The 27,590-nt window shown below is 38.2% G+C and overlaps 2 protein-coding genes across 4 annotated transcripts in view; both read right to left on the bottom strand.

The window, feature by feature from the left end:
• Positions 1 to 27,590, bottom strand: part of RANBP3L (RAN binding protein 3 like) — a 58,626-nt gene that overhangs the window by 24,783 nt on the left and 6,253 nt on the right. For 2 of the 3 annotated variants that reach the window (XM_055139968.1, XM_055139961.1), the window contains exons 2-3: positions 6,519 to 6,577; positions 788 to 827 (exon numbers count right to left, since the gene is read on the bottom strand). In XM_055139968.1, coding sequence (XP_054995943.1) covers positions 788 to 827; positions 6,519 to 6,577 — 99 coding nt within the window. The remainder of the gene's footprint in view (positions 1 to 787; positions 828 to 6,518; positions 6,578 to 27,590) is intronic. The other variant, XM_055139974.1, reaches the window with a different exon arrangement.
• LOC101545396 (swi5-dependent recombination DNA repair protein 1 homolog) lies at positions 5,226 to 6,007 on the bottom strand. The gene is given in 2 exon segments (XM_012932042.2): positions 5,226 to 5,404; positions 5,406 to 6,007. Coding segments are annotated over 2 exon segments (663 nt in total). The 5' UTR covers positions 5,904 to 6,007; the 3' UTR covers positions 5,226 to 5,239.

Raw genomic sequence — 27,590 nt, forward strand, 5'->3', positions numbered from 1 at the left:
TGCCATGGCAAGGTAAATAAATCATTTGATAGCATGTTGACTCATAAAGCACAATTTTAAATATTGGGATCAATAACTTAATGATTATAAACCAATATGCATGTTATCTAGTATGCAGCAACTAGAAAGAGGTGTCTTCATTAAAAATTGCATATGAATTCTGTGATAGTACAATTAAAATTTTAGTTGGATTTAGCAGCTCTAGAGAATGCTTTTGTTTTGATTTTGGAACCACATTCAGTGATGCTTTGGGGGGCTACTCCTGGCACTGTGTGCTAGGGGAGTTTCCCTACCATGTTCAGTGCTGCGGATGGAACCCAGATTTCCTGAATGCAAAGCATGCACTCAGCTTTTGAGCTATATGTTCAGACCTAGAAAATATTTTTAAGTAGGTTGAAGAGTAGTCACTGCCTGTGGGATTTTAGAACTGTTTTCAGGGATCTGCAAATTGCCTTTAAGAACAAAGGTCAATTACTTGTATGTTTAAAAGAAAAATGAAAGGAGCAATAGAGCTAGATCAATGGGATAAACACATGCTTTGCACGCAGGATGTCTGGGTACAATCTGGGCACTTCATACTCCTCTTGAGCACTATTGTGAGTAATCACCTGAGCACACTGCCAGTTACAGTAGGCCTCCCCCCACCAGCAAACCAACCACCACCACCACCACCACCACCAAAAACCCATTAAGCTTTACGTGGTCTGTGTCACTTGTCAAAATACTTGGGCCTGCTTGGTTTCTTTGCCTAAGAACTGGTTTAGAAATGCAGGATGTAAATCATTACCATGCTCCACTACTTCACACAGGCTCTCTTCTGCAGGTCTCTGGAAGGAAACAAAACTAACAATGAGAGCTGAGTGTTGGCTGTTTCCTCATCATATTTCCACCCCATTATTAAATAACAAAATTCTCAGAAGTCTGGTCTGCTCAGCAAAGCCAGGACAAAGCAGCTCACCTTGGCTGACAAGGCATGCACCCAAAGGAAGGAAAGTCTAGGGGTGGTTTCAGATTTCAGTAACTACAGATTCCTTTGTGGGAGCTTCTTCAAAATGATTTTGAAAGGCTGAGGTAGGGCCAAGAACCAAAAATGGTGAGGGTGTGTGTGTGTGTGTGTGTGTGTGTGTGTGTGTGTGTGTGTGTGTGTGTGTATTTTTTTCCTCTAGTGAGCCTTCACTGTAATAGGGTAAATTATCTGCATAGACAAGATGAATTGTGCATAAAACACTAAATTAAGGAAGAATGAGAATTTTTAAGATATTTTTAATTATTATTATTATTAGTCTCTTGCCCGCACGCCTGGCTGTCTTCCCCGGGGCCCCTCAGAGGGGATGGGTTCCGGCTTCCCTCCCCACCTCTAGCAGAGCTCCCGGCTGTCGAAGACCACTGGAACCTAGCCGCAGTCATGCTGGAGGCTCCTCTCTACACGTTCGGACAGGCCTCATGCATGAAATTACCGGCAGAGGAACCCAGGTGTGTGTAATCCCATCAACGGCCAACATCCAGAGAGAGACTTAAAAGCAAGCTCTCAGAAGTGCACGGCCGCAAATCAGCCACGAGATATCTTTAGCCTACTTCTCCCTTGGAGAAACTGGCAATCTTCTGAGAGTTTCCTGCCCCTATGGGACAGCCTTGCAAGCTTCCCATGGTGTATTCATATGCAAAATCCAGTAACAAGCTGGATCCCATTCCCCTGACCCTGAAGAGTCCCTAGTGCAACATCGTTAGGAGGCCAACTCGAAATAGACTTCTAAGATCTCAGGGAAAGGACGAAATGAGATGTTACTGAGCCCGCCCGAGAAATTGGTCATTAATGGGATATTGTGATTGTGATTGATTGATTGATTGATTGTGATTTTAAATAGTGAATCACCGTGAGGTACAGTTACATACTTACAACTTTCGTGTTTGTGTTTCAGTCATACAATAATCGAGTACCCATCCCTCTACCAGTGCCCATTCTCCACCACCAATGATCCCTAGTGTCCCTCCCACCCCCTCCACTCCTCCCCCACCCCACCTCTGTGGCAAGGCATTCTCTTTTGTTCTCTCTCTCCTTTTGGGTGTTGTGGTTTGCAATAGAGGCACTGAGTGGCCATTATGTTCTATCTATACTCTACACTCGGCACACATCTCCCAACCCGAGTGGGTCCTCCAAACACCCTTTACTTGGTGTTCCCTTCTCTATCTGAGCTGTCTTTTCCCCCAGCATCTGAAGCCAGCTTTCAAGCCATGGAACAAACCTCCTGGTCCTTGTTTCTACTATTCTTGGGTGTTGGTCTCCTATTCTAACAAAGATTTTTTAAAATTATAGGATTTTTAAAACAAGCAAACAAAACACCTGTTTCCTCTACCTCTCCACCCTCTTCTCAGGTAGCCTTACCTGAGAAGATGTTATCAACGTCTACTTGTTTATCTATTCATTCTGTATAGTCTGTTATAAATTCTTTTTGCAAACATAAGTGAAATTCACCAATACCTCATTTTTTGTTTTTTGCATTTTTGTTTGTTTGTTTTTTGCTTCTGACATACTTTGCTTTATAAAATTTTCCCAGATACCTTTCATTATGTTATTCACAGGAAATTCTTTTTCTGTTTAGGTAGCTAGATGGTATTCTATCATGAAAATGTAGCATACCTCCTTTACCCAATTGACTAGCAATGGTTCTTGGGTTGTTTTTATATTTTAGCAATTTTAATAGCACTTCAATAGACATTGGGGTGGATATAACTTTTTGTGTTTTCATGATCTTTGGACAAAAAGCCAACAGTGGGGGGCTGGAGCAATAGCACAGCGGGTAGGGCATTTTCCTTGCACTCAGCCGACCCGGGTTTGAATCCCAGCATCCCATATGGTCCCCTAAGCACCGCCAGGAGTAATTCCTGAGTGTAGAACCAGGAGTTACTCCTGTGCATCGCCAGGTGTGACCCAAAAAGCAAAACAACAACAACAACAAAAAAAGCCAACAGTGGGATTGTTGGCTCTTATGGTAGTCTTATCTTTAGTTTCTTGAGAAAGCACTGTAGTTTTTCCAAAATGGCAACGTTGAGTTATACTTCCATCAACAGTACATGGTTGCACACCCTCTCCAACACTTGTATTGCCACTTTTGTTCTAAATCACTGTCACAGATGTGAGGTGGTGTCATATTGTGGTCTGAATTTGTTTCCCCAAGGTCAGTGATGATAAGTATGTTTCATATGGCTATCAACCTTTGGAGAATTTATTCAAATCTTCTGCTCAGTTGTAAAATACTTTTTGCTATTGTCTTATTTTTGTTCAATTATTGAGTCCCAGGTGTGTGGGACCCGGGGCTGAGACCACCAAGGCTGCTCGGATTGGGATTGGGCCTCCTCCACCCAGATTTCCCATTTCCCAGTAGCTAGGCAGTCACACCCAGGGACTGCCCCCGGTGCGGTGTAGTCCTGTTAACGGCCAGCATCCAGAGACTTAAAAGCAAGCTCCCGAATATCTTATGGCCTACTTCTCCCTCTGGGAGAACCTAGCAAACTACTGGGAGTTTCCTGCCCACATGGGAGAGCCTGGCAAGGTCCCTATGGTGTATTAATATGCCAAAACCAGTAACAAGCTGGGTCCGATTCCTCTGACCCTGAAAGAGCCTCCAGTATGGCATCATTGGAAGGACGAGTGGAGAGAGGCTTCTAAAATCTCAGGGCTTGGACGAATGGAGATGCTACTGAGACCGCTCGAGAAATTCGACGATCAACGGGATGATGATAATGATGATGATGATTGAGTTCTGGCCCAGGGATAGGACTCAGGACTGAAGTCTTGAATGTGGAAGCCCTGGATTCAAACCCTGGCATTGCGTGGTTTCCTGAGCACTGAGCCAGATGTAGATCCCCAAGCAGTACATGGTATGGACCAAAAATTAAACTTTTTCAGATAATGAGGTAAATAATATTCCAACATCTTCTTCCTTCCATAGGTTATCTTTTTGTTCTGCTAATATTTTATTTTGCCACACAAAACGTCAATTTACTATAGATCCAGTTTATTTTTACTTTCATTTCTTGCTGTTGGGATCCAGTGCCCCAAACATTTCTAATACAATGATATGGAAAAATTTACCTACATTATTTCATACATATTTTATAGTTTTAGGGTTTATATAAAGTTTTAATCCATTTTTAAAGGATTTGAAATTTTTTGTGTATGTATTAAAGACTAGTCCATTTTCGTTCTTTTGTGTTTGGTTGTTCAGTTTTTCCAACACCATTGAAGAGATCCTCCATTATATGTTATTGATAAAAGTAAGTTTTTTTCCCCTGGACTTTCAATTTTATACTATTGAGTAATGTAATTATTTTTATGCCAGTGCCTGATTTTAAAGAAAAAGTTTTAGTTTTTCACCATTGGGTAAATATTAGTTGTGGTTTTATTGATTAGAAATTTTATGCCGGGTTATGTTCCTTCTATCTCTGTTTCATTGAAATTTATGATAAGCAAGGGTTGGATATTGCCAAAATTTTTTTCAACATTAATTTATATTAACATATAATTTTTATTTTAATTATTGTATAGTTTAATACATTGATTTATTTGTATATGTTAAACTATCATTGTGTGCCAAATAAACCCCACTTCATCATGACACTTTTATGCATTATTGAATGCCATTAGTTAACATTTTTGTTGAGAATTTTGCATTTAGTTCAATATAGATAATAGCCTGTAGTTTCCATTTTTTGTGGATGTCTGGTTTTGGTAACAGAATAATATTCAACTCATTAAAATATATTTGGAAGCACTCTTTCTTTGATATTTTGGAGTAAGAATTGGAGAATGTGTCTTAGTTCTTTTTTTTTTCAAATTTGAAGATGAGTTTAATTATCTGCTGAATAACCTAGATGAATCAGGTGGTAACGGATGGAAACAAGGGTCATAAACTTAGGAGAGGCAGACATTTTACACCAATTTAGGTTTAGACATTCACCAGATTTTTTAACATTTAAAATAAAACTTTTCACAATAGAAGATCAAAACATATATCCAGAATTATCAAAATTATTTCTTAAATGTGATTTAAATTTTTTTCACACTTTATTGTCTACTTTTCTCACAAATTTATTCAGTACTAAACCTTAATTTTGGATCTTAGTTTGTACTTATACCCAAGCACCCTTAATGCTAGCTCACCAAGGTAAGTTTTCTTTAAAATGTGTTAGAACCTTTTAACTAAGATGCTAGCAATGATATTCTGGAAAGAAAAATGAATTAAACATCGATAAATTCTTCTTCATTTCTGTTATAGTGTAACAATTTATCATCTAACCCATAGTGGTCTATCAATTGAGTAAGGCTTAGTTTCTTGTTCTCCTCAGATAGAGCCGACTGCAACTCATAGAGCAAGCGCTGGCTACAGCTTCTCCACTTCTTTATGTAACAACTGTAACTGAGATAGGTCATTCTTTGATCTATACATTTTGACTAATTTTAGCCTCCGAAGAAGTTCTTCTTTCTCCTGAATCTGTTTCACCAACTCTGTCTTTTCTTCATTTAATCCTTGTTTAGGAAAATCCTCATTTGAACAGTCATTCTGGTGATCACTGCGTGGTCCACTGTCAAATGATTTAGATTCACATGCAGTGATATTCTTGGAACTATTTTCCAAAAGGGCACTTTCAAATGCGTTGTCTATGGGCTCAAAACGTTCACATTCAGAATGGCTCTCCTCTGTTGAAGATGCCGGCTTCTCGGCAAGGTTCGGCTCCTCCTCAGCATCGTCGACTCTAAGACGTTTAACCACGCAGTAAGAGGAACTGAATGAAGACCTCGTTTTCTGTAACCGTTCCCTCAGTGTCCCGGGCACACGTTGGCTACTGGTGCAGGGCGGCGAGTTGCAAGGTAAAGCCACAGCTGAAGCGGACGGGCTTTCCATCTTGACCGTGAAGCCCCGGCTTAGCTATGATGCCTCGAGAAAGGAGGCCTGAGGTGGGCTGAAAGAGTCCCGGACCGCAGAAAGGGAACGCGACCCCCGACGAAGTCCAGCTCGCAGACAGGCACTAGCCGCCCGGAACGCCAGCAGGATCCGCCATATCCAGAATCGAGAAAGCCGAATGTGTCTTAGTTCTTTTAAACGATTTGGTAAAATTAAAAATGCTACTAATCTTTTGTCTCTTTAGATGATTTCAATACGGTGCCGAAAACTCAGAGTCCTGAATTCATATTTTAAGTTAAATATTGTTTTAGAAATTGTTTTATAACTAGCTAGTGGTGGAGATTCATATAGAAGCTTAATTCTTTTTTCAGTCCCTCCTTTTTCCAAGTCAAGTCAAAAATATAATTTTAGTAAAGACATGTTATCTATAGTTTCAGGATGAGGTCCCTTGATTCCTATTTCAAGGACAGTAAAATTGCTCTCAGTAATTCCCTACTATATAAATAGATAAATAAATATTCTATTAGCTGAAGGACAAGTCTTTCACTAGTTGCTTAAAACACAATTTTCCTTGTCAAAGTAAAAATAGAACAAGAAATATTAGTTTAATCTTACCTTGAAAGTTTGTTCTCGTTTTTTAAAAACAAACATTGGTTGAGCAACAACAAATTTCTCTGTAAAAAATAAATAGGCAAAGAAATCAGTTTGTATTCTAATTTCTGACACAAGCTAAAAATATAATACAAAATTCTTGTCCTGTGTTTTTGCCCTACCTTTGGGTAAAATCCAAACTTTTTTAATGCAGATCCTATAAACTATACATTTATAAATGACTTTAGCAGATAATTACAGAAATAAGCACTTAGGGAAAGTGATAATAATATGTTTACATAAATAGATCATCCCATTAAAAGAACATGTTTTAAGCATTTAAGGAAAACAAAATATAATCACCTGTCTTATGAATCTCATCACTACATGGTGATTAACATTTTTAGTTTCCCAATAAAAAGTTTCAAGAGATGAAGTTCTCATTGAAGAGTAGTCCTTCTCTTGGATTGACTCTCAGTGTATAAATGGTACAGGTGTACTACATTCTATCTTCAAATTACACAGTAATAATTTGTATTTCCTTGGTTACAGTAGTCAAATTCTAAATCATAGCTTCAATATTGAAAGTCAGGATGTCTCAAATTGTGTTGTAATGTAGGCCACTTTTTCTTTGGCCCTGTCTATTATTATTATTTTATGTTTAATTATCTTAGGCAAGACAATAGAAGGAAACTCATCTACTCTAGAGTATAACTTAATGATAACAGCTTTTAATATCAGTATTCCCACACCCAGCAATGCTCTGGGGCCATTTGGTGCCAGCGACCTGATTCTGCTGCATGCAAAGTATGCACCTTAACCCCTGTAGGGCTGCAGGACTACTACACCACTCGCATCACCAGTGTTTCAAGATCCCTCAGACCATTATCCTAAGGGTCCTTTCCTCTTCCCCCTCCCCTAGCATCCAATCGTTGGGAAAGATGAGTAAGGAGAGGCTGATAAAATCTCAGGGCCAGGACAAATGAAGACGTTACTGGTGCCCGCTCAAGTAAATCGATGAACAATGGGATGACAGTGACAGTAATAGATAGAACTCAAAGTTCTCATGCTAAGTGAAGTGAGTCAGAAATTAAAATATTAATTGCAGGCGACTTCTCATATGCAAAATAGAAAGATACAAATGAAGGAATTAGACTCTTCCCAATGCAAATAAATCCTGAGATATATCAGTCTCCCTTTGATATCATCCCCAGGGATATGTATGTGTATTTGAGAAACAATTCTGAGCCCTTCAGATCTCAATTGGCTGAGACTAAATTCAGAAAGAGGGCAGTGGGTTCCTAAAGTTAGTGACCACACTTCTGTATATTCTAAATAGCAACAATTATTGGAATTGTAATAATTACCAGTCAGATCAAAACTATGATTATTATGATTCAATTTAAGACAAAGTAAAGGACTGCTCTCAAGACTTAAAAATAAATATCTGTACTGAGAATGTACATATATTGATGTTGACTGGTTATTCAAATATTAACAATGAAGCTACTCAGAAATATTGAAGCAATGGATGGTTTAATCTCTGATAAAACTGGTATTTTAAAAAAATTATTTATTTTATGGAAAGTTTTGTGATTTACAGCATTGTTATTGGTGATATCCCATACACATAATTCTAATATCACAGCTTTTACCAGTGTATGTGATGAATTTATAAACCACCTCTTCATTTTTTATTTTAATAATACTTGAATCTGACCTTTTCAGTAAATACTTTGGAAAACGTCTCAGTTACATTATTGTCAATTTTGATAGAATCGTAAATGACATCAAAACTATTTGTTTTAGTTCTAAGATTCTTCAACAAGGAATTGAAAGATCTGAAGTCTGAACTGTGAAAATGACATCTTGTGTATAAAACTAAGACAAATCATTGCAGAGACTTCAATCTTTATTTGAAGTCCTAGGAAGAGAAGACTTTAAGGGGCTGAAACACATTCTTGATTTTTCAAAAAGAACAGGCAAAAATAAGAATTCTTTAAAATATTCTATGACAGTTTTATATGGGGAATTTCTAGGCTGATTCACAAAGTACGTCTTTAACTTGAGACACCAGATGAGCAAACTTCCAGCCTGGTCATCTCTGCTAAATTTATAACCAAGTTTTGTGCTATAAATATAACTGTCTCATAATAAATATAGCTTAGAGAGTAAAAGATCAAAATTCAAACTCTTTTTAGTTCAATTCTGAATTCCTTGAACAGTTCTACATTTTTGTTGGAAATGAGATTATAAATCCCCACTTCTAACATTCCTAACTTTTTTACTATTATGAGAAATATACACTAGAGGGGAGAAAACAAACAGTAGGACAAAGAAAATTATTCTCTCTTTCATTAATACCATGCTGATAAAGAAATTTATTTTCAGAATGGGAATCATCTAATAATAGAAAATTACAGAAGATGAGAACATTTATCTCTAGATTCACTCAAAGTATTGCCATCACCCATAGTTTTAGCTAATCCATCCTATGACTTTTTGAACTCATCTACTTTTCATGCTAATAATTTTTAAGGAATTCTTTCATTCTTAATTCCAAAGAATCTAGACTCTGTGCTTCACTGTTTACAAACAGATGTAAGCACAGACCAATTCTGAAAAGACAAAACAAGGCACAGAGATAAGAAGCATCTGATGCAAGCCAGAAGCAATTTTGACACAGAGTATGTCAAACTTAGAACTTGCTACCGTTCTGGAGGTAGGATCACTCACCCCATCCAAATTCTGTATTGAGTGTCCTATCATTCTCACTTCCACTTCATATGTATATGTGTTGGTTAGTTTATGATTTAATGATACATGATAATGGGTTATAGTCAGTGACTTAATTTCATTGTGTTTTAGAATCTGGAGATTTATAATAGTTGAATCCCAGTTGAAGAAATATTCCTCTCATTTCTTAAAGTCATTTACTTCACTAATGTCTTTATAAATAGAGAAATTTGCAGACTAAAAAAAAACAGAATTTTTATGAAATCTTTTGATGTAGAGCATATGGCAAAACCAGTCTGTCAATTGAAAAACAGTGATGATGGAAGAAACTGGCACTATCCTTTTGAGGGTACTATGGACTCCAAAAGAATCCACCAGCCTGTTCAGGGTGCTCTATATGGGGGTGTATATGCTCTCATCGGTGACCAGGGAGGTTTCATAAAGACTATGTCTTTCAATAGACATCCTCTCAGTTTTCATTAGATTTTTATTAATGTTTTACTGTCAAAAGACTATTCTTTGAATTTTTTCTTCTTTCCTTGTTTCCAATAAGTCTATCTTCTGATGTACTTAAATATGTCATGGCTATTCTGCCCTTTTTTCCTTTGAAATGTTCAACTTACTATGATCTTTAAAAACATGAAACAGTGGGGCTCTTGCTCTGCATGTGGCCCACCTGGGTTCAACCCCATATGGTCCTCAGTGCACCCCCAGGAGTAATTCCATGAGTACAGAGTCAGGAGTAACCCTTGAACATCACCTTTGAACATGAACCAGAAACAAACACAGAAAAATGGGATGAAAAATTAGGTCTTTGGGGGCCAGACAGGTAGTCCAGGAGTTAAAGCACTTTCCTTACCTGTAGCCAACCCCAGCAGCTCGAGTTTCCTGAGCACCACTGGGAGCAAACCCTGAACATAGCACCATGAGTACCCCTAGGGGCACACCATTACACCCCAAAATTGTGTCTTGAAACTTCTCATGGTATTTTTTTTTGTGCAAGGCATAACACATTTGCACCATGCTCCCTGTTACAAAATGAATCTAACTGCATTGAAGGGGGAGCCAAAACGACTAGGTTTAAAAATACGAAGTAGACCTGGATATAAATGCCATTTTCTCAGCTACCTCCCTGTGTGAATCAAGTCATGTGACTCCTCTGAGTCCAGTTTCCTCCTCTGTAAAGTGAGGGTCAGAAGATATGATTCACCCTCAAGTCTCTGGCGACCCAGGGGTGACACCCATAAGCCACCTCCTGCCAGTGCCAGATAATCTCGTCATCGGCTGCAATTCAGATCACAAGACTATTTCTCACACAAGGGAGCAACATGGTGCCCCCTATAGCTATGCCACCGGACTCTGCACCAGGCTGTTTCACTCTGGGTGCCCCAGAGGGGGGCAGGTGAGAGCCCTCCCTGCCCCAAGGGACACAGCCCCGACAGCCTAACACTTCCAGAACCCAACCGCAGCCACACTCAAAGCCGCTCCCCACATGCTCAGGCATGAGCCTCATGCATGAATGAACGTATTCTTGGACACATCATAAGACACTCCATATCCAATTTTTATTAGTACCATACCACATTTGATGGAGCTCAAATAGTAGGCAAAAAATCATAGAGGGAAATATGTATATATATGTATATATATGTATATATATACATATTTTCAGATATATACAAAGGACTGGAGCAATAGCACAGTGGGTAGGACGTTTGCCTTGCATGTGGCTGACCCAGGTTCGATTCCTCCATCCCTCTTGGAGAGCCTGGCAAGCTACCCGTGGTATATTCGATATGCCAAAAAGAGTAACAACAAGTCTCACAATGGAGATGTTACTGGTGCCCGCTCAAGCAAATCGATGAACAACGGGAAGACAGTGCTGCAATATATATGAAAGCTCACATCACTCAACATTTAACATGTTATTAATATCATAAAGAATGTCTTAATGGCTTCTGCCAAAATAGAACAATCTTCACACTGTTTCCTCTATGGATATTTTGTAGCATTTTTAGCAATTTTTTATAACAGAGAATACAAAATATATTATTTCAGTTGTGCTTTGGGACAGGGATTGGGACTTGGGATGGAAACATCCCAAATTTGGTGGTCGGAAGGTGTAACGGCGGTGGACTTGGTGTTTGAATATTGTGAACCACTTTATAAAATAAAAAAGTAAAAAAAAATTTAAAAACTTCAAAAAAAGGGGCTGGAGTGATAGTGCAGTGGGTAGGGCATTTGCCTTGCACGCGGCTGACCTGGGTTCGATTCCCAGCTTTCCATATGGTCCCCTGAGCACCACCAGGAGTAATTCCTGAGTGCAAACCCAGGAGTGACCTCGGTGCATGCTGGATGAGACCCAAAGAGCCAAAAAAAAAAAAGTTAAAAAAAAAAGTAAAAGGAAGACATGATTCATAGAAAGGTAAGGATTAAGCCAAGTAAGGTGGGCAAACTGCTAAGCCCAGTTTGGCACCTAGGAGGAATAAGTATGGTGCAGTTCTTATTACATGCTAGGGTTCTCAAGATTTTTGCTTTTGAATCACACCACTCAACAGTGCTTTGAAGTTACTCCATACTCTGAGTTTAGAGATCACTTCCGGTGAGACTTGGAGGGCCATTTGGGGTGCCAAAGATCCAGGATTGGGTTGCGATCCAGACATCAGAGTTTTCCTGTACTTTCATTTTGCCACCTAGTAAGCACTGCAAGGTGCTTTATTCTTAACATTTTTCTTCTTTTCTGGTTTTACTCTGACTCAAAAGAGGTTTGTTTGAGCATGTCGCTAGACAAATAGCATGAGCCTAGCCTGGTTTAAAATCTCCTGGTCAATGTTTATTTCAGCCACATGCCAGAATAACTTGGAAGAATGCATTGCTTTTGGCAGAATATCTCCAGTTTGAGGGTGTTATTATAACTATACATAATAATACTGGCTGCTTTTGTGATAAGACTTCCTGCAACCATTGCTGTCTTGAAATGTTTATCAATTGCAATGTGGGGCCTCTGTATAGATAACGCCAGAAAGAGTGCTCGGCTCTTTCTTCACTTCATTAGGCCTGTGGGATAATAAAGATGCAGTCTGAGTGCTAGGATGTGCTTGGTCAACTTGTTACCATTTGGAAATACATATTTCATTTGACAGCATTTATAAATCACATATTTCCCCCTAAGAATAACTTGCAGTGTGAAAATGCATCCATATGTTAGAAATGGGTCTCTCTGTTTTGCTGAGGGTGGGGGGGATAGAAATACGGTCTAGGTTTCATGCCATGTTGATGATAAATACTAAGCAGGCACATGGTCAGGTTTAAAATAATATCTCAAAGTTAATTTGAGTAAATTCCCTAGTGTCTTCTCTCTTGCTAAAATAAATTAAAGGGTGATTTTGACACAAAATACATTAGTCAGAGTTAAATCACTCATTATAAAGACTATTAATAGCCGATGCCAATGAAACTTTGGAGACTGAAGTCAGGTACATTTAAGTTCTTTCTCTGCACAAAGAAGCACACTGATTTTAAACTCTCTCATGGACTCCAAGATTGTAGGCCCATGAAAAAGCTCGAGGCAATTTCTTCCAATTCTGAACTCCTTTCCCTAAATATACCCCTTTGTCCCGAGCCTTTAAGAGAGCAGAAGAGGTTTCCTGCTTTCCTGTTAACCACCAGCGCAAGGAATGTCAGTTCTATCTAGTTCTAATATTAGGTTTTCCTTCTACTTTCTTTCTCTCTAGATGGCAGCATCACTCCCTGTGATGAATTACTTTTATCCAAAAGGAAGAAGAAAAAAAGGACAAAAGAGATTTGGTGACAATTACCGCATACTTTAGGTCTAAAATATGTTTTTTCCCCATCCAGATGGATCCCATACTTCAGAGAAAAGATCAAACTATTGAGCAGTTTCTGGAAACTTGATAGTTTCTCTAGTGTGCTGAGGGAAAATAGTCTGTGTCTTGTTAATACTGTGTCTCTTTAGGACCTGAAGCTCATCCTGCAATCAATCAAGCCACTTAAAAAACTTTTCCCTCTCCATAACGGACCAAACATGATGCCCTCTCAGTGTCTGTATTGCAAGCCGTAATGCCCAAAAGTAGAGAGTATGGGGAATATTGTCTGCCATGGAGGCAGGGGGAGGGTGGGAAAGAGGCGGGTATGCCAGGGATATTGGTGGTGAGGAATGTGCACTGGTAGAGGAATGGGTGTTTGATCGTGTGTTATTGTAACCCAAACATGAAAGCTTGTAAGTATCTCACAGTGATTCAATAAAGTTTTTTTAAAAAGTGACTGAGTGAACTGCTTTTTATAGATTAAAAAAAATCCCCCTCTTTCCCCCATTTGAGTGTATAGAGTGGTTCCACTTCATCCATTCCATTTTAATCCCTGAACTTCTGGCTCTACCCAAAGATGTATGCTTTATACTTTGGGTAAAGTTAGTGCTGGTTCTTATTGTAGGATATCATTGGTTTGTCCTTTCTCCCTTGCCACAAAGAGTTGAGGTTTGTCTAAATCTCAACTCTTTACATATAATTTCTAAACATTTTAAGACAACATGGGTATGTCCTGTTCTCCTTGCTGCAGAAAGCTTAGGTTTATCACAGTGCTCCCAAAGCACTTCCATTCCACTGTGTTTATCTGTAAACTCCTCTCTATGTTTTCTTCCCTAACTGGTCTATCACCTTTCCCCCCCTAATCAGACTCTGTTAGATTCCTCAGAATTTCTCAGATTCCTCAGAAATCTATGATTTTATATTATGAGTGAAATACTGCCTTTCTCCTCTACTTATGTCTTTTGAATAGTTTACTTTAAAGCAATGTCGTTTTTGTATGGACAAAGGAAGACAGCTGTTAATATGCTTTTGTAATTTGAAATTTAATTGGCTTCGAATATTATTCATTCCCGGGCATCTGCTTTCTCGACTTAAGCCTCAGTTGCCCTTAGTTACTAGCACCCCAAAAGCAGGGTCCCAATGAGGGACTGAAGGGACCCAGGGCAAGCTGTGAACTACCCTGGCATCTATATAGGCCTGGCCAAAGCGCCACGATTCTTAACTATAAGTTAAGAGCTTGATCATGGACAAATACTGTCATGATCCAAAAGCAGTGACGATACTAGAACCCTGCTAGGGATAGGAATGACTAATCTGACCTGAGCACTGTAGTCTGAGATTGAGATGGCCCCAGGGGAGCAATTCTATAAGCTTAATGTATCTCTTACTGTGTCCATACAAAATAATTAATATTATGAATGCTTATATGTTAGTTGGACAAGGAGAGGAGAAACACACCCATGGAATTCTGCTCTTGGGTGGGTCATCCTGCTGAAAAAGAATCTGTCTTAGAAGCAGCATCCCCTGAAGGAAAGAACTTGACCCCTATTGATTGTGACCACACCTATGTGTAAACCCCAACCTCTCATGGTTGGGGATTTAACTAGGCTGTAAGAGTGGGCTGCGGTTCCAGACCCAGGAGATCCTGATCCAGAGGAGGAGAATGAAGTAGCATGGGGGAGGAAGAACCAGGAGGAGAATCAGAGGAGAATGGAGATGGAAATGGAATAAACTGCAAATGAGATCAACCACCCTGGCCCTCATCCTTAGTTCACCTGGCCTTTGTCATCGACCTCTCGGGTGGGGGAATTGGCTCGCGATACTACCAAACTCGGGCAGCAGGGGAGAGATAGAACCGGCGTGTCCCCCCCCCTTTTTTGTGTTTACACACTTATCAAAAGATTGATCAGTATGTCACCAAGTGTGATATGTCTCGATATTATGTCAATGACTTTTTGAGTATAGATTGTAACTTACAAGATTATGGTACCTGATCATTGGGCAGAAGGAATGCAGTTTCTTACTGAATGTAAGTGTTGGCTGCGTTTGACTTCTGACTTTTCGCTATTGTGATAGATTTTCCAAGACAATATTAAAAAGCAACTCAGGTGTGAAATTTATTTTGCCTAAATGCCATTAAAATATCAAGTCAAGTTAATGATTTAACATATTAGATTAGCTAGCACTTTAAATGAAGTCTTAATAAGTGAACTGTAACAATGAGTATTACTTAACCCGTTCTTAATTTGGAGCTTTGGTTACTACATGCTTCAAAATAAACAACAACAACAATTTTCGAAGGGCCAGAGAAATAGTACAGTGGGTAGGGCAATTGCCTTGCATGCAGCCAACCCTGATTCTATCCCCAGCACCACGTATGATCCTCTGAGCACCACCATAAAGGACCTGTGAGCACAGACTGAGGAGAAAAACCTGAGTCCCACCAACCTGGTCCCAAAGCAAGCAAAATTAATTAACCCAGTAACCTGAAAAGGAGACTCTGAGAAGTCATGTGAACTTTTTTGTGCTTACTAGTTAATAAGTGTTTAATTAATTACTGGCTATGTGAATAAATTTTGCCTGAGATTTGTTTTTATTTCACAATGATAATGGTGAGGAAAATAGACCCTTAACCACATTTCAAAAAGGCTAACTTCAAGCAGGCTGACCCCAGAGGGCAGGAGCTGCCAAAGGACAACTGGATCTGGGCCACATGACATAACCATGAAATGCATTTGAGATGTCCTTAGATGGTCATAGACTTGTTTTGTAACCTTGGTAAATACAAGCTTCATATTTTTATGTGTGACTTTGTAATTTTCTCAACACTATCTGTTGAAATGGGTTCCCTTGCTCCACTTCATTTACCCAGTTTCTTTGCATAGATTAATTGTCTATATATCTAAGAATTAATCTCTGGACTCTCATTTCTATTTTATCGGTCTGAGAGTTTGTCTTTACTCCAATACCATACCATTTTTGCTACTATTACCTCATAGTGTGATTTAAAATAAGGAAATAAAATATCTTCGTATTCTTTCAAGAATTGCTTTGACTATTTCGGAAGTTTTAGGATTTCATACATATTTTGGTAGTATTTGTTCTAAGTCTTTGAATAATGTTATCAACATTTTGATGGTAGGCATTTATACATTGACTCTGTATAATGCTTTGGGTAAGATGGTCACTTTTGGTTTTTGTCTTCTTTTATTTTGCCACACAGGGTGGTCATTTTAACAATGTTATTTCTTTTAGTTGACAAGCATGGAAAATCTTTCCATTTCCTGATTTCCTCATGTTAATTGATGAACGTGAAATATTTTTCCATTTCCTGATGTCCTACTTATGTTGACAGTGAATTATAATTTTAAATGTATGTCTTTCACACCCTTTATAAAGTTGATTGCCAGGCACTTGATATTTTTAGAAACTATTTAAAATGAGGTTGTAAAATTTTCCTTCTTTCTCTTCTAGTTATTTTTATGTAGAAATGCAACTAATCTTGTGTATTGGTTTTGAAGCCTGCTGCATTGTTGTCTTGACTTATTGTTTCTAAAGGGTTCTTTTTTTTTTAGTAGGTTAGGGTTTTCTATGTATATTATCATGGTCATCTGCAAATAATGTTAGTTAAATTTCTTTTCCAATCAAATGAAGTCACTTGATTTTCTTTTCTTGCCTGATTATTTGGTGAGGACTTCCAAGACTCTGATGAACAGTGGTGGAGAAAAATGCACCATGCCTGATCTCAGAAGGAAGTTGAACTTGAAATCTCATGATCAACATAGTCTCAGAGTGAACAGTTGGAAATGATTGTACAGACGATAATCTGTACAATCTGTACAAAACGATAATCTTTTAAAAAGCACAGGTGGCCATTTGTGTAGACAAAACAGCATTTAAGCTAAAGAAATACTGAAAGACAAGGATGGGTATTATAAAATAGCTAAGCAATCTATAGATCAGGAGAATTTGACATTTACCTACATATATGTATATATGTGTGTATATATGCATATACATATACATATATATATATACCAGATGAAGGGGCAGTAAAGTTTTTAAAGCAATTGTTAACAGATCTGAGGAGATACAGTGAACAGAAACACAGTAACAGTGGGATACTTTTAACACCCAACAGTCAACACTGGACAGATCAACCGGAAAGAACATCAACAAGGAGATAAGAGCCTTAAAACATAGTAAGGATTGGGATTAATAGATATCTAGAATAAAGTTCACCCCTAAGAAACCAATTACACATTTTTTCCAGTGCATACGGAATATTCTCTAGAATAGACCACACACTGGGGCGCAATTAAAGTGTCCATAAAATCATGAAAATAGAAATCATAAAAAAGTAAATTTTTCAGACCATGATGCTATGAGGGCAAAATTAACTATAAAAAGAAAATCAGAGAAATCTCTAACATTTTTAAACTGAACAACATTTTGTTAAACAACCATTGGGTCAAAGAGAAAATAAAAGAAGAAATGAGGATTTCTTTCAAGGAGAGAATGCAGACACAAACTATAAGAACTAGAAGTAGTATTGAGAAAAAGTTCATGGCAATGCTGGCTTACATTCAGAAATAAAAAAAATCTCAAATCAATAATCCAGCATTACAATTTAAGAAAGAAACAAATAAACAAACAACAATAAATAATTCCAAAGTAAGTGGAAGGAAGAAAACAATAAATATTCTAGCAAAAATCAATGATATAGAAATAAAGATAATGGTTCAAAGGGTAAATGAACAGGAATTTTATTTTTTAACTTGATATTTAAAAAAAATAAACAAACTTTAAAAACTTTACCTAGATACACAAGGAAAAAGAAAGAGGAAACCCAAATAAATCAGATTAAAGAAGAAAAGGGAGAAATTACAACAGATATATCAAGTCTGTGAAAGATCATAAAAGATTCATAAGAACAACTTAGTGTCATTAAGTTGGAAAACCTGGCAGAAATGGATGAATTCTTGTAAAACTGCCTGAAACTAAATCAGGAGGAAGTAGAAAAAGTGAACAGACTAATCATGAGTAGGGAAACTGAAAGAGTCATTTAAAATCTTTTTTTTAAAAAAAAACAAAACTCAGATCTAGATTGGGTTTACCATGAGTTCTACAAAAGTAGATTTTTTATCTTTACTCCTCAAGCTCTGTATGTGTGTTTGTGTGTGTGTATGTATGTAATTCTTCCTAACTTCTATGTAGCAATTGTGTTTTAATATACTACTTGGATATTTCTTCAGGTGATACAAAGGTATGAGAAAGTTCAATGTCTTAATAACTAATATAGCAATAATGTTCTAATTTAAGTGAATCAAGAAGGGTATCAAAATACATTTATCACAAGTGTGAAGTCAAAAGATTACTCTTTTTTATTTGTTTGTCTGTTTGGGGGTTACACCTAGTGATGCTCAGTGGTTTCTCCTGGCTCTGCACTCAGGAATTACTCCCGTAGTGCTTGGAGGACCATATAGGTACAGGGGATTAAACCCGGGTTGGCCATGTTCAAGGTAAACATCCTACTTGCTGAACTATTACCTGGGCCCTAAAGCTTACTCTTAGATTCTTCACATCCTTCCTTCCCTCGTGTTCTCTGGCACACTCTCACTTCTTAGACACTTGCTTCAGTGTTACCATCTTAGTGAGATGGTCCCTGAGCACTCAAAATCCAACTTCCACTCTGACATTTTTACCTACTTCATTTTTATTCCACTATTACTATTCCCATTATCATAATTTGCGGTATTTCATTTACTTATTTAATTTTCTTCATTGCCTGCGCTTCTCACTTAGAAAATAAGTTCAACTGGGTAGAGATTTTTGTCTGTTTTGTTCATTAAGGCCTAGAATCATGCCCAACAAATCTGGGAAGCACTACATAAATATTTGCTAAATGAAATACTTTGTAAGTTTATACAACAGGAAGAGTTGGGTGAGACAAATATTCATGAAGTAGTGCATTTGAGCTAATTATGAAAGGAAAAGTCCTGAATTCATTATGACTTAGATGAAAGCACTGAGCTCTGAAGAGCATTAACAGAAGCCAGATCAGATAGTACAGTGGGTAAGATTCTTTTCTTGCACATTGCTGACCTCTGTTCAATCGCTGGCACCAATATGGTCCCTCAAACACTTCCACGAGTGATCCTGGGCACAGCCAGGAGTAAGCCCTGAGCACTGACTGACTTGGTCCCGAAACAAACTGAAAAATGAATAGAAACCATTGATTTTAAAGTATGTTAAAAAAATGAAGACATGGGGTGGGAGCAATAGTACAGTGAGCAGGGTGTTTGTCTTGCACGCAGCTGACATGAGCACCTCCTGGAGGAATTCCTGAGTGCAGAGCCAGTAGTAACCCTTGAGCAATGCTGGGTGTGAACCAAAAAGCCAAATAAAATAAAACAAAAGGACAGATTCTTCTAAAAGAGAGGAACAATGGTCTCATTTCAGCTATTCGTTTTTAGTATGTCCTGTGCTGATCTCATTAATTTGTTAATTTTTATTTCTATGTTATCAATAAGGATTTCTAAGTTTTAGGGCTAGAGCAGGTAGGGCTCTTCCTTTGCCTGTAGTCAGCCTGAGTTTGATCTTCAGCATCACACATCCTGAGCCCTGCTAGGTGTTATCCTTGAGCAGAGGGCCAGGAGGGATCCCCAAGTACAGGGCCAGGAGTAAGCCAGTGTGGCTGAAAAAACAAAAAGAAGTTTTAAAGGTAAAGAAGCCATCAAATACTATTAAACTTCTCTGAGTTAAGAACTTTTATTTTATCCACAAGGCTTGGTATTTCCTAAGCTGAGCTGTAATTATTCTGCCAGCAATATGCACTATGTTCTGGAGCAAGTTATTGAAGTTCACTAGAATGTCTAGAATCATTCAGGGTCTTCATAAGTGCAATAGATTTATCAGTGGAGACCTAGAGGAAGTTTTGGAGTATGAGGCTACCCAGGCAGTCTTTGTTCTTAAAAATGTAGTGCATATGTACTGGTGAATTTCAGTGAATGTGTGCACTCAGATCCCTTAAAGTAATACTATTTAAAATATCCTCATGATTTGTTTAGTGTCCTGTTCTGGCTCTTCTTTCACTCTAGATAGTAACTGCTTATTTTTATTGCCATAGCATAATGTTCTCTATTCTGGATCTCTGAATACTTAGAATACTATGTGCATAAATACATAACCATAATACTTTTGAGATTTACCCAAGTGATTACATGTATCAGGACTTTATTCTTTTCTAATTCTAAGAATACTCCAGAAAGAGTTAGGATCTCCATTTCTATGTAGTATTTAGGTTTTGCTGTTACATATTGAAACTCCGAGAAACAAAATCTGCTAAAAGTAGATGGACACATTTTAGGTGAACATGTCATTTTTATTTCCCTCGGAAAAATACTTTGAATTGGAATTGCAAGATCATAGCAAGTGGCAAGTAGATATAGATTTAGCCTTATAAGAAACTGCCAAATTACTTTTCAAGCTGGTCACACTACTTTACTGCAATGAACAGGAGTTCTGGTTGTTCCACATTCCTGCCAATGCGAGGGGCCATCTGTATTCTCAGTTTTAGCCATTTTAGTGATTGTGAAATATCAGATTAGTGAAAAATCAGAAACCCTTGGAGCAGTTCTGATTTGCATTTTCTTGACAATAATATTGAGCATTTTTATTTTTTATTGAATTAAATTTATTTTTAGTGAAGCAAAGTAGGTTTTGTTGTTGCTGTTTTCGTTAGTTTAGCTTTTTGGGTCATATCCAGCAATGCTCAGGGGTTACTCCTGGCTCTGCCCTCAGGAATTGCTCCTGGCTGTGCTTGGGAGACCATATAGGATGCCAGGGATTGAACCCAGTTGGCCGCATGCAATGCAAATGTACCCACTGTACTATCGCTCCAGCCCACAAAGTAGCTTTTAGTGAAATAAATTTAGAGAAATATAAGTGGGGAGAGAGAGAGTGTGTGTGTGTGTATGTGTGTGTGTGTGAGAGAGAGAGGCATGTTCAAGAGGGGAAAAGCATTTTTAGATGTACTCATTGGCCATTTGTGACAGCCAGAGCATTTGGTTATTTAAAAATCTAGTTGCTGCTGCACTCACTGTGTTTTGGGTTTTTGGTGGGGGATTGGTAGGTGGATAGGGGGCACAAAATTCATAATTAGGACTTAGTCCTTTCTTTAAGCTCAGGGGTCACTCCAGGCAAGGCTTGGAGGATCCCATGGTTTTGAGGAGAAACTGGGTTGGTCCACACTCAAGTAAAAGCTATCTCTCTAGCCCAGCTGACACAGTGTGCAAGTAGAAGGTATCATGCTGAACGAAGTCAGTCATAGCGGGAGGAACAAATGCAGAATAATCTCTCTCGTCCATGGGATAATATAACAGATTCTGAAAGTCAACAGAACTGAGACTGCCAAGGGCGTGGGTGGGATGAGAAGGGACTTTGGGACATTGGTAGAGGGATGCTGACACTATGGTGGTGGCTGTGGTGTATGGCATTGAATCACTGTATGCCTTATTATGGTGCCTTACTAAAAAATTGTAAAAAAATTAAACTGTTTATATATTGAGTTCATTGTATATTCAGATGCATGTTTTACATATTTTCTCTCCACTTTTTTTCTCTCTCTCCCTCTCATTTTTCATGTGTGTGTGTAGCATATCCAGAATTGCTCATCCTTACTCCTGGCTCTGTGCTCAGGGGACCATACAGGGGATCATAAGCTTCAGTCCAGGCATTATACCAGGGTAGGCCACTGCAAGATTACTATGTCTCTGGCTACTTAATTTTTTTAAATTTATTTTTTATTTTTCATTTTTTTTATTTTGGGGGGTCCATACCCAGTGGTATTTAAGGATCATTCCTGGTGGGCATTGGGGAACCATGTAGGGTGTCAAGGACTGCATCAGGGTCAGCAATGTGTAAGGCCTTACTCACGTTTTATCTTTCAGATCCTTTAAAAAATTAATTTAATTTTTATTTATTTTATCTTAATTTTTTTTAATCACTGAGCTAGACCCTTACAAAGCTGTTTATGATTAGGTTTCAATAATGCAGCATTCCAACATCCATCCCTCCACCAGTGTACATTTCCTATCACCAGTATCCTCAGTTTCCCTCCCATCATTTCACCCACTCCCCATCCCCTGTCGGTCTCTATGGCAGACTCTTAGGTTATCAGGAACATCCCTTTACCTAAAACGTGATCATTTATAGTTATTATTGTCATATCTTACCTACCCTGTGCCCCCCACACACTTGTGGTTGATTCCAACCATTGATTGACCTATCCTCCTAGGCCGTTTTCCATGGCTGTGGACATTAGTCGTCTAGTATACATATACATATATGTTATATGTGTGTGTGTATACCACAAATGAATGCAATCATTCTATATGTCTCTCTTCTTTTGACTCATTTTACTCAGCATTATACTCTCATTATCCATCCATTTATAGGCAGATTTCATGACTTCATTTTTCCCAACAGCTGAGTAGTATTCCGTTGTGTAGATGTACCATAATTTCTTTATCTATTCGTCTGTTCTCGGGCACTCAGGTTCCTTCCAGATTCTGGCTATTGTGAATAGTGCTGCAATCAACATAGAAATGCAGTTGGTGTTTCTACTGTGTGTTTTTGGTCCACCAGGGTATATTCCCAAAAGTGGTATTTCTGGGTCAAACGGGAGCTCAATTTCTAATTTTTTGAGGAATGTCCATATTGTTTTCCAAAAAGGCTTGACCAGTCAGCATTTCCACCAACAATGAAAGAGAGTCCCTTTCTCCCCACATCTGCAGCAGCACTGGTTGCTCTTGTGCAGGCCCTTATTTTAATGTTGTCTTTTAAGGAATAGAAATCTTAGGTTTGTTTTTGTGTTTGATCTCACCAGGGTGCTGGGGGCCACCAGGTGGTGCTCTGAAGGCCATGTGGGGCTGTGATCAGACTCAGAGCTTTGTTCAAGTCAGACATGCTTTCTAGTTCTTTGACATATCTCCCTGCTTTCAATTACAGATACTTTTAGTGTTGATAGTTTTATACGGTTAATATTTTATATGTGTTTAAAATTACTCCATCTGAGAGAGAGCAAAAGGGAATGCCCTGCCACAGAAGCGGGGTGGGGTGAAGGGGACAGGGTGGGGGTGGTGGGAGGGATGTTGGGACCATTGGTGGTGAAAAATGGGCACTTGTGGAGGGATGGGTACTAGATCATTGTATGACTGAAATGCAAGCATGAAAATTTCTAAGTCTGTAACTTTATCTCACAGTGATTCACTAATAAAAAATAAAATAAAATGAAATAAAATCACTCCATCTAATTTTGTGAAGATTTTAAAAACATTCTCTAAAATTTGCTTTTGTGTTTTAGTTATCTTTCACCTCAAAATAGTCATTGTATGCGGAAAGTATTGAGGTCAATTTTTAGTAATATGTTTATTCATTTTTTTCCCCGAACCACCACAGAAAATACTACATCTCATCCCTTTGAAAAGCCTATCTTGGTTTCTTTGTGAAAAATTAATCAACCAGATATGAATGGGTCAATTTCTGAGTTTCCTATTCTGATTCAAAGTCAGGTTTTCTAACTTTACAACAAAATTTCCATGTTGTAGCATGTATTCAGATTTTCTTCCATTTTAAGGTTGAATAATATTTCATAATATCAAATTCTGTTTTTTCATTTATCAACAGATAACATGATTGCTTCTATCTCCTGGCAGTTGGGAATAGTGCTTCTGTGAGCTCCATTGTAAAATAATATATTTGAGTTGCTGTTTTCAGTTTTTTGGGTATATTCCCAGAGGCAGAATTGTTGATCATATGGTAGTTATAGTTTTAATTTTTGAGAAATTGCTGTACTATTTTCCATAGCACATGTATAATGTAACAACCCTACCAACAATAAATAAATGATAATTTCTTAATATTCTTGACATTTCTTATTTTCTTATTTTTTATTTGCTGAAGCCACCCAAATGAATACAAGATGAAGAAAATGAAGTTTAAATTATTACATTCTAAATCCTCATATATTGATTAATTAGACTTGCTAGAAAGGCTTGTCTCGTAGGGACTTGGACATGATAAGGTCTAATAGAATACGAGTGCTCCCCATTCTATGTACTTTTTAAAATACTCTATTTCTATCAGTCTTTCATGTTAAATGCCAGTGATGCTGCAATTCAATATAATATTGAAAGTTCTTGCCATAGCAGTTAAACAAGAAAAATATATCAAGGGCATACAGATAGGAAAGGAAAAGATCAAGCATCACTATTTGAGGATCATATATACTATACTTAGAAAATCATAAAGACTCTATAAAAAAAGGTCTTAGAAGCAAAAAATTTGTATAGCAAAGTAGCAAGCTACAAAATAAACACCCAAAAGTCCATGGCTTTCTTATATACAAATAAAGAGAGAGAAGAAAGAGATATGTAAAAAAAAATCCCATTCACAATAGTCCCTCAGAAAATCAAGTACCTTGAAATCAGCTTAGAAGGTGAAAGACATATACAAAGAAAATTACAAAACACTACTTCAAGAAATGAAAGAGGACACTAGGAAGATACATCCCTTGCTCATGGATAGGAAGGATTAACATTATCAAAATGGCAATACTCCCTAAAGCACTATACAGATTTAAAGCGGTCTCTATAAGGATACCCATGACACTTTTCAAAGAAATTGACAAAAGACTCCTGAAATTCATATGGAACAATAAATCCCCATGAATAACTAAAGCAATCCTTGGGAAAAAGAAGATGGGTGGCATCACCTTCCCCAACTTCAAACAGTATTACAAAGAAGTAGTAATTAAAACATCATGGTATTGGGCTAGAAACAGACCCGCAGACCAATGGAATAGAATTGAATATTCTGTCACAGACTCCCATATATATTATCATTTAATCTTTGATAAGGGAGCAAGAAATGTGAATGAAATAAGGAAAGCCTCTTCAACAAGTGGTGCTGGGAAAACTGGAGAGGTACCTGCAGAAAAATAAACTCTGATGTCTGTCTAACACCGGCACAAAAGTCATATCAAAGTGGATTAAAGACCTCAATATCAGACATGGATCCATACGGTACATGGAGGAAAAGGTAGACAGAACTCTGCATGACATTGAAGCTAAAAGCATTTTTAAGGATGAAACACCCCGACCAAGCAAATGGAAACAAACACAAACAAATGGGACTACATTAAACTAGGAAGCTTCTGTACCTCAAAAGAAACAGTGACTAAAATACCAAGAAAGACCATGGAATGGGAAAGAATATTTACCCAATGCCCATCTGATAAGGGGTTAATATCCAGCATATACAAGACACTAATAGAATTGTACAAGACAAAATCCTCCAACCCCATCAAAAACTGGGGAGAAGAAACGAACAGAAACTTCCTCAAAACAAGAAATACAAATGGCCAAAAGGCCCATGAAAAAATGGTCTACATCGCTAATCAACAGGGAGATGCAAGTCAGAACAATGAGATATCATCTCACACCACAGAGACTGGCACACATCAAAAAGAACAAAAGCAACCGCTGTTGGAGAGGATGTGGGGAGAAAGGGATCCTTCTACACTGCTGGTGGGAATGCCAACTGGTTCAGCCCTTCTGGAAAACAATATGGACAATTCTCAAAAAACTAGAGGTTGAGCTCCCATTTGACCCAGCAATACCACTGCTGGGAATATATCCCAGAGATGCAAAAAAGTATAATCAAAAAGACATCTGCACATGTATGTTCATTGCAGCACTGTTTACAATAGCCAGAATCTAGAAAAAAACCCGAATGCCCTAGAACGGATGACTGGTTGAGGAAACTTTGGTACATCTATACAATGGAATACTATGCAGCTGTTAGAAAAAAGGAGGTCATGAATTTTGTATTTAAGTGGATCGGCATGAAGAGATTCATGCTAAGTGAAATGAGTCAGAAAGAGAGAGACAGACATAGAAAGTTTGCACTCATCTATGGAATATAGAATAACAGAGTGGGAGACTAACACCCAAGAATCGTAGAAATAAGTACCAGGAGGTTGACTCCATGGCTTGGAGACTGACCTCACATTCTGGGGAAAGGGCAACTCAGAGAAGGGATCGCCAACTATAATGTAGTCGAAGGCCATGCGGGGGAAGGGAGTTGCGGGCTGAATGAGGGCTAGAGACTGAGCACAATGGCCACTCAACACCTTTATTGCAAACCTCAACAACTAATTAGAGAGAACGAACAGAAGGGGATGCCCTGCCACAGTGGCAGGGTGGGGTGGGGGGAGATGGGATTGGGGAGGGTGGGAGGGATGCTGGGTTTACTGGTGGTGGAGAATGGGCACTGGTGAAGGGATGGGTACCCGAACTTTGTATGAAGGAAGCATAAGCACAAAAGTGTATAAATCTGTAACTGTACCCTCACGGTGATTCACTAATTAAAAATAAATAAATTCAAAAAAAAGAACAAGAACAACCAGTGCTGGCACAGATGTGGGGAGAAAGGGACTCTCTTTCATTGTTGGAAATGCTGACTGGTTCAGCCTTTTTAGAAAACAATATGGGCATTCCTTCAAAAACTAGAAATTGAGCTTCCATAGGACCCAGCAATACCACCTTTTGGAATATATCCCGAGGGTGCAAAAAAGAAACACAGTAGAAATGACATTTTCACCTGTATATTCATTGCAGCACTGTTCACAATAGTAGAATCTGGAAACAACCCAAGTGCCTGAGAACAGAGGACTGGTTAAAGAAACTTTGGTACATCTACACAATGGAATACTATGAAACTGTTAGGAAAGATGAAATCATGAAATTTGCTTATAAGTGAATGGTCATGGAGAGTATCATGCTAAGTAAAATGAGTCAGAAAGAGAGAGACAGGCATAGAATGACTGCACTCATTTGTGGAATATAAAATATCATAATATGAGACTAACACACTAACACCCAAGGACAGTAGAGACAGGGCCAGGAAGATTCCTCCATGGTTGGAAGCCTGCCTTATGAGCTGGGGGAGATGGCAGCTTGAATAGAGAAGGGATCACTAAGTCAGTGATGTTTGGAGAGATTGCTCGGGATGGGAGATGTGTGCTGAGAGTACATAAAGGACCAACAATGATGACCTTTCATTATCTGTATTGCAAACCATAATTCCCATAAGGAGAGAGAGAGAGTAAGAGGGAAACTGTCTGCCATAGAGGCATGGGTGGGGGGGTGTGGAGGAGAGAGATACTGGGGCATTGATGGTAAAAAATGTACACTGGTGAAGGGATGGGTGTTTGATCATTGTAACTCAAACATGAAAGCTTTGTAAGTGTAGCTCACAGTGATTCAATAAAAAAAAGAAATATTGAATGCCTGTAACAAATCATCATGAACAACTTTATAAACCACTGTGTTTAAATTAAATGGGGAAAATATTAAACACAAGTGTTTGATTTTTCTTTTTTTTTCTTTCTTTTTTTTTTTTTGAGAGAGGCATTTGAGTCATAACCAGTAGAAGTCAGGAGCTATTCCTGGCTCTGTGTTTAGGAGTA

This window comes from Sorex araneus, chromosome 1 (genome assembly GCF_027595985.1).
Source record: "Sorex araneus isolate mSorAra2 chromosome 1, mSorAra2.pri, whole genome shotgun sequence".
NCBI lineage: Eukaryota > Metazoa > Chordata > Mammalia > Eulipotyphla > Soricidae > Sorex > Sorex araneus.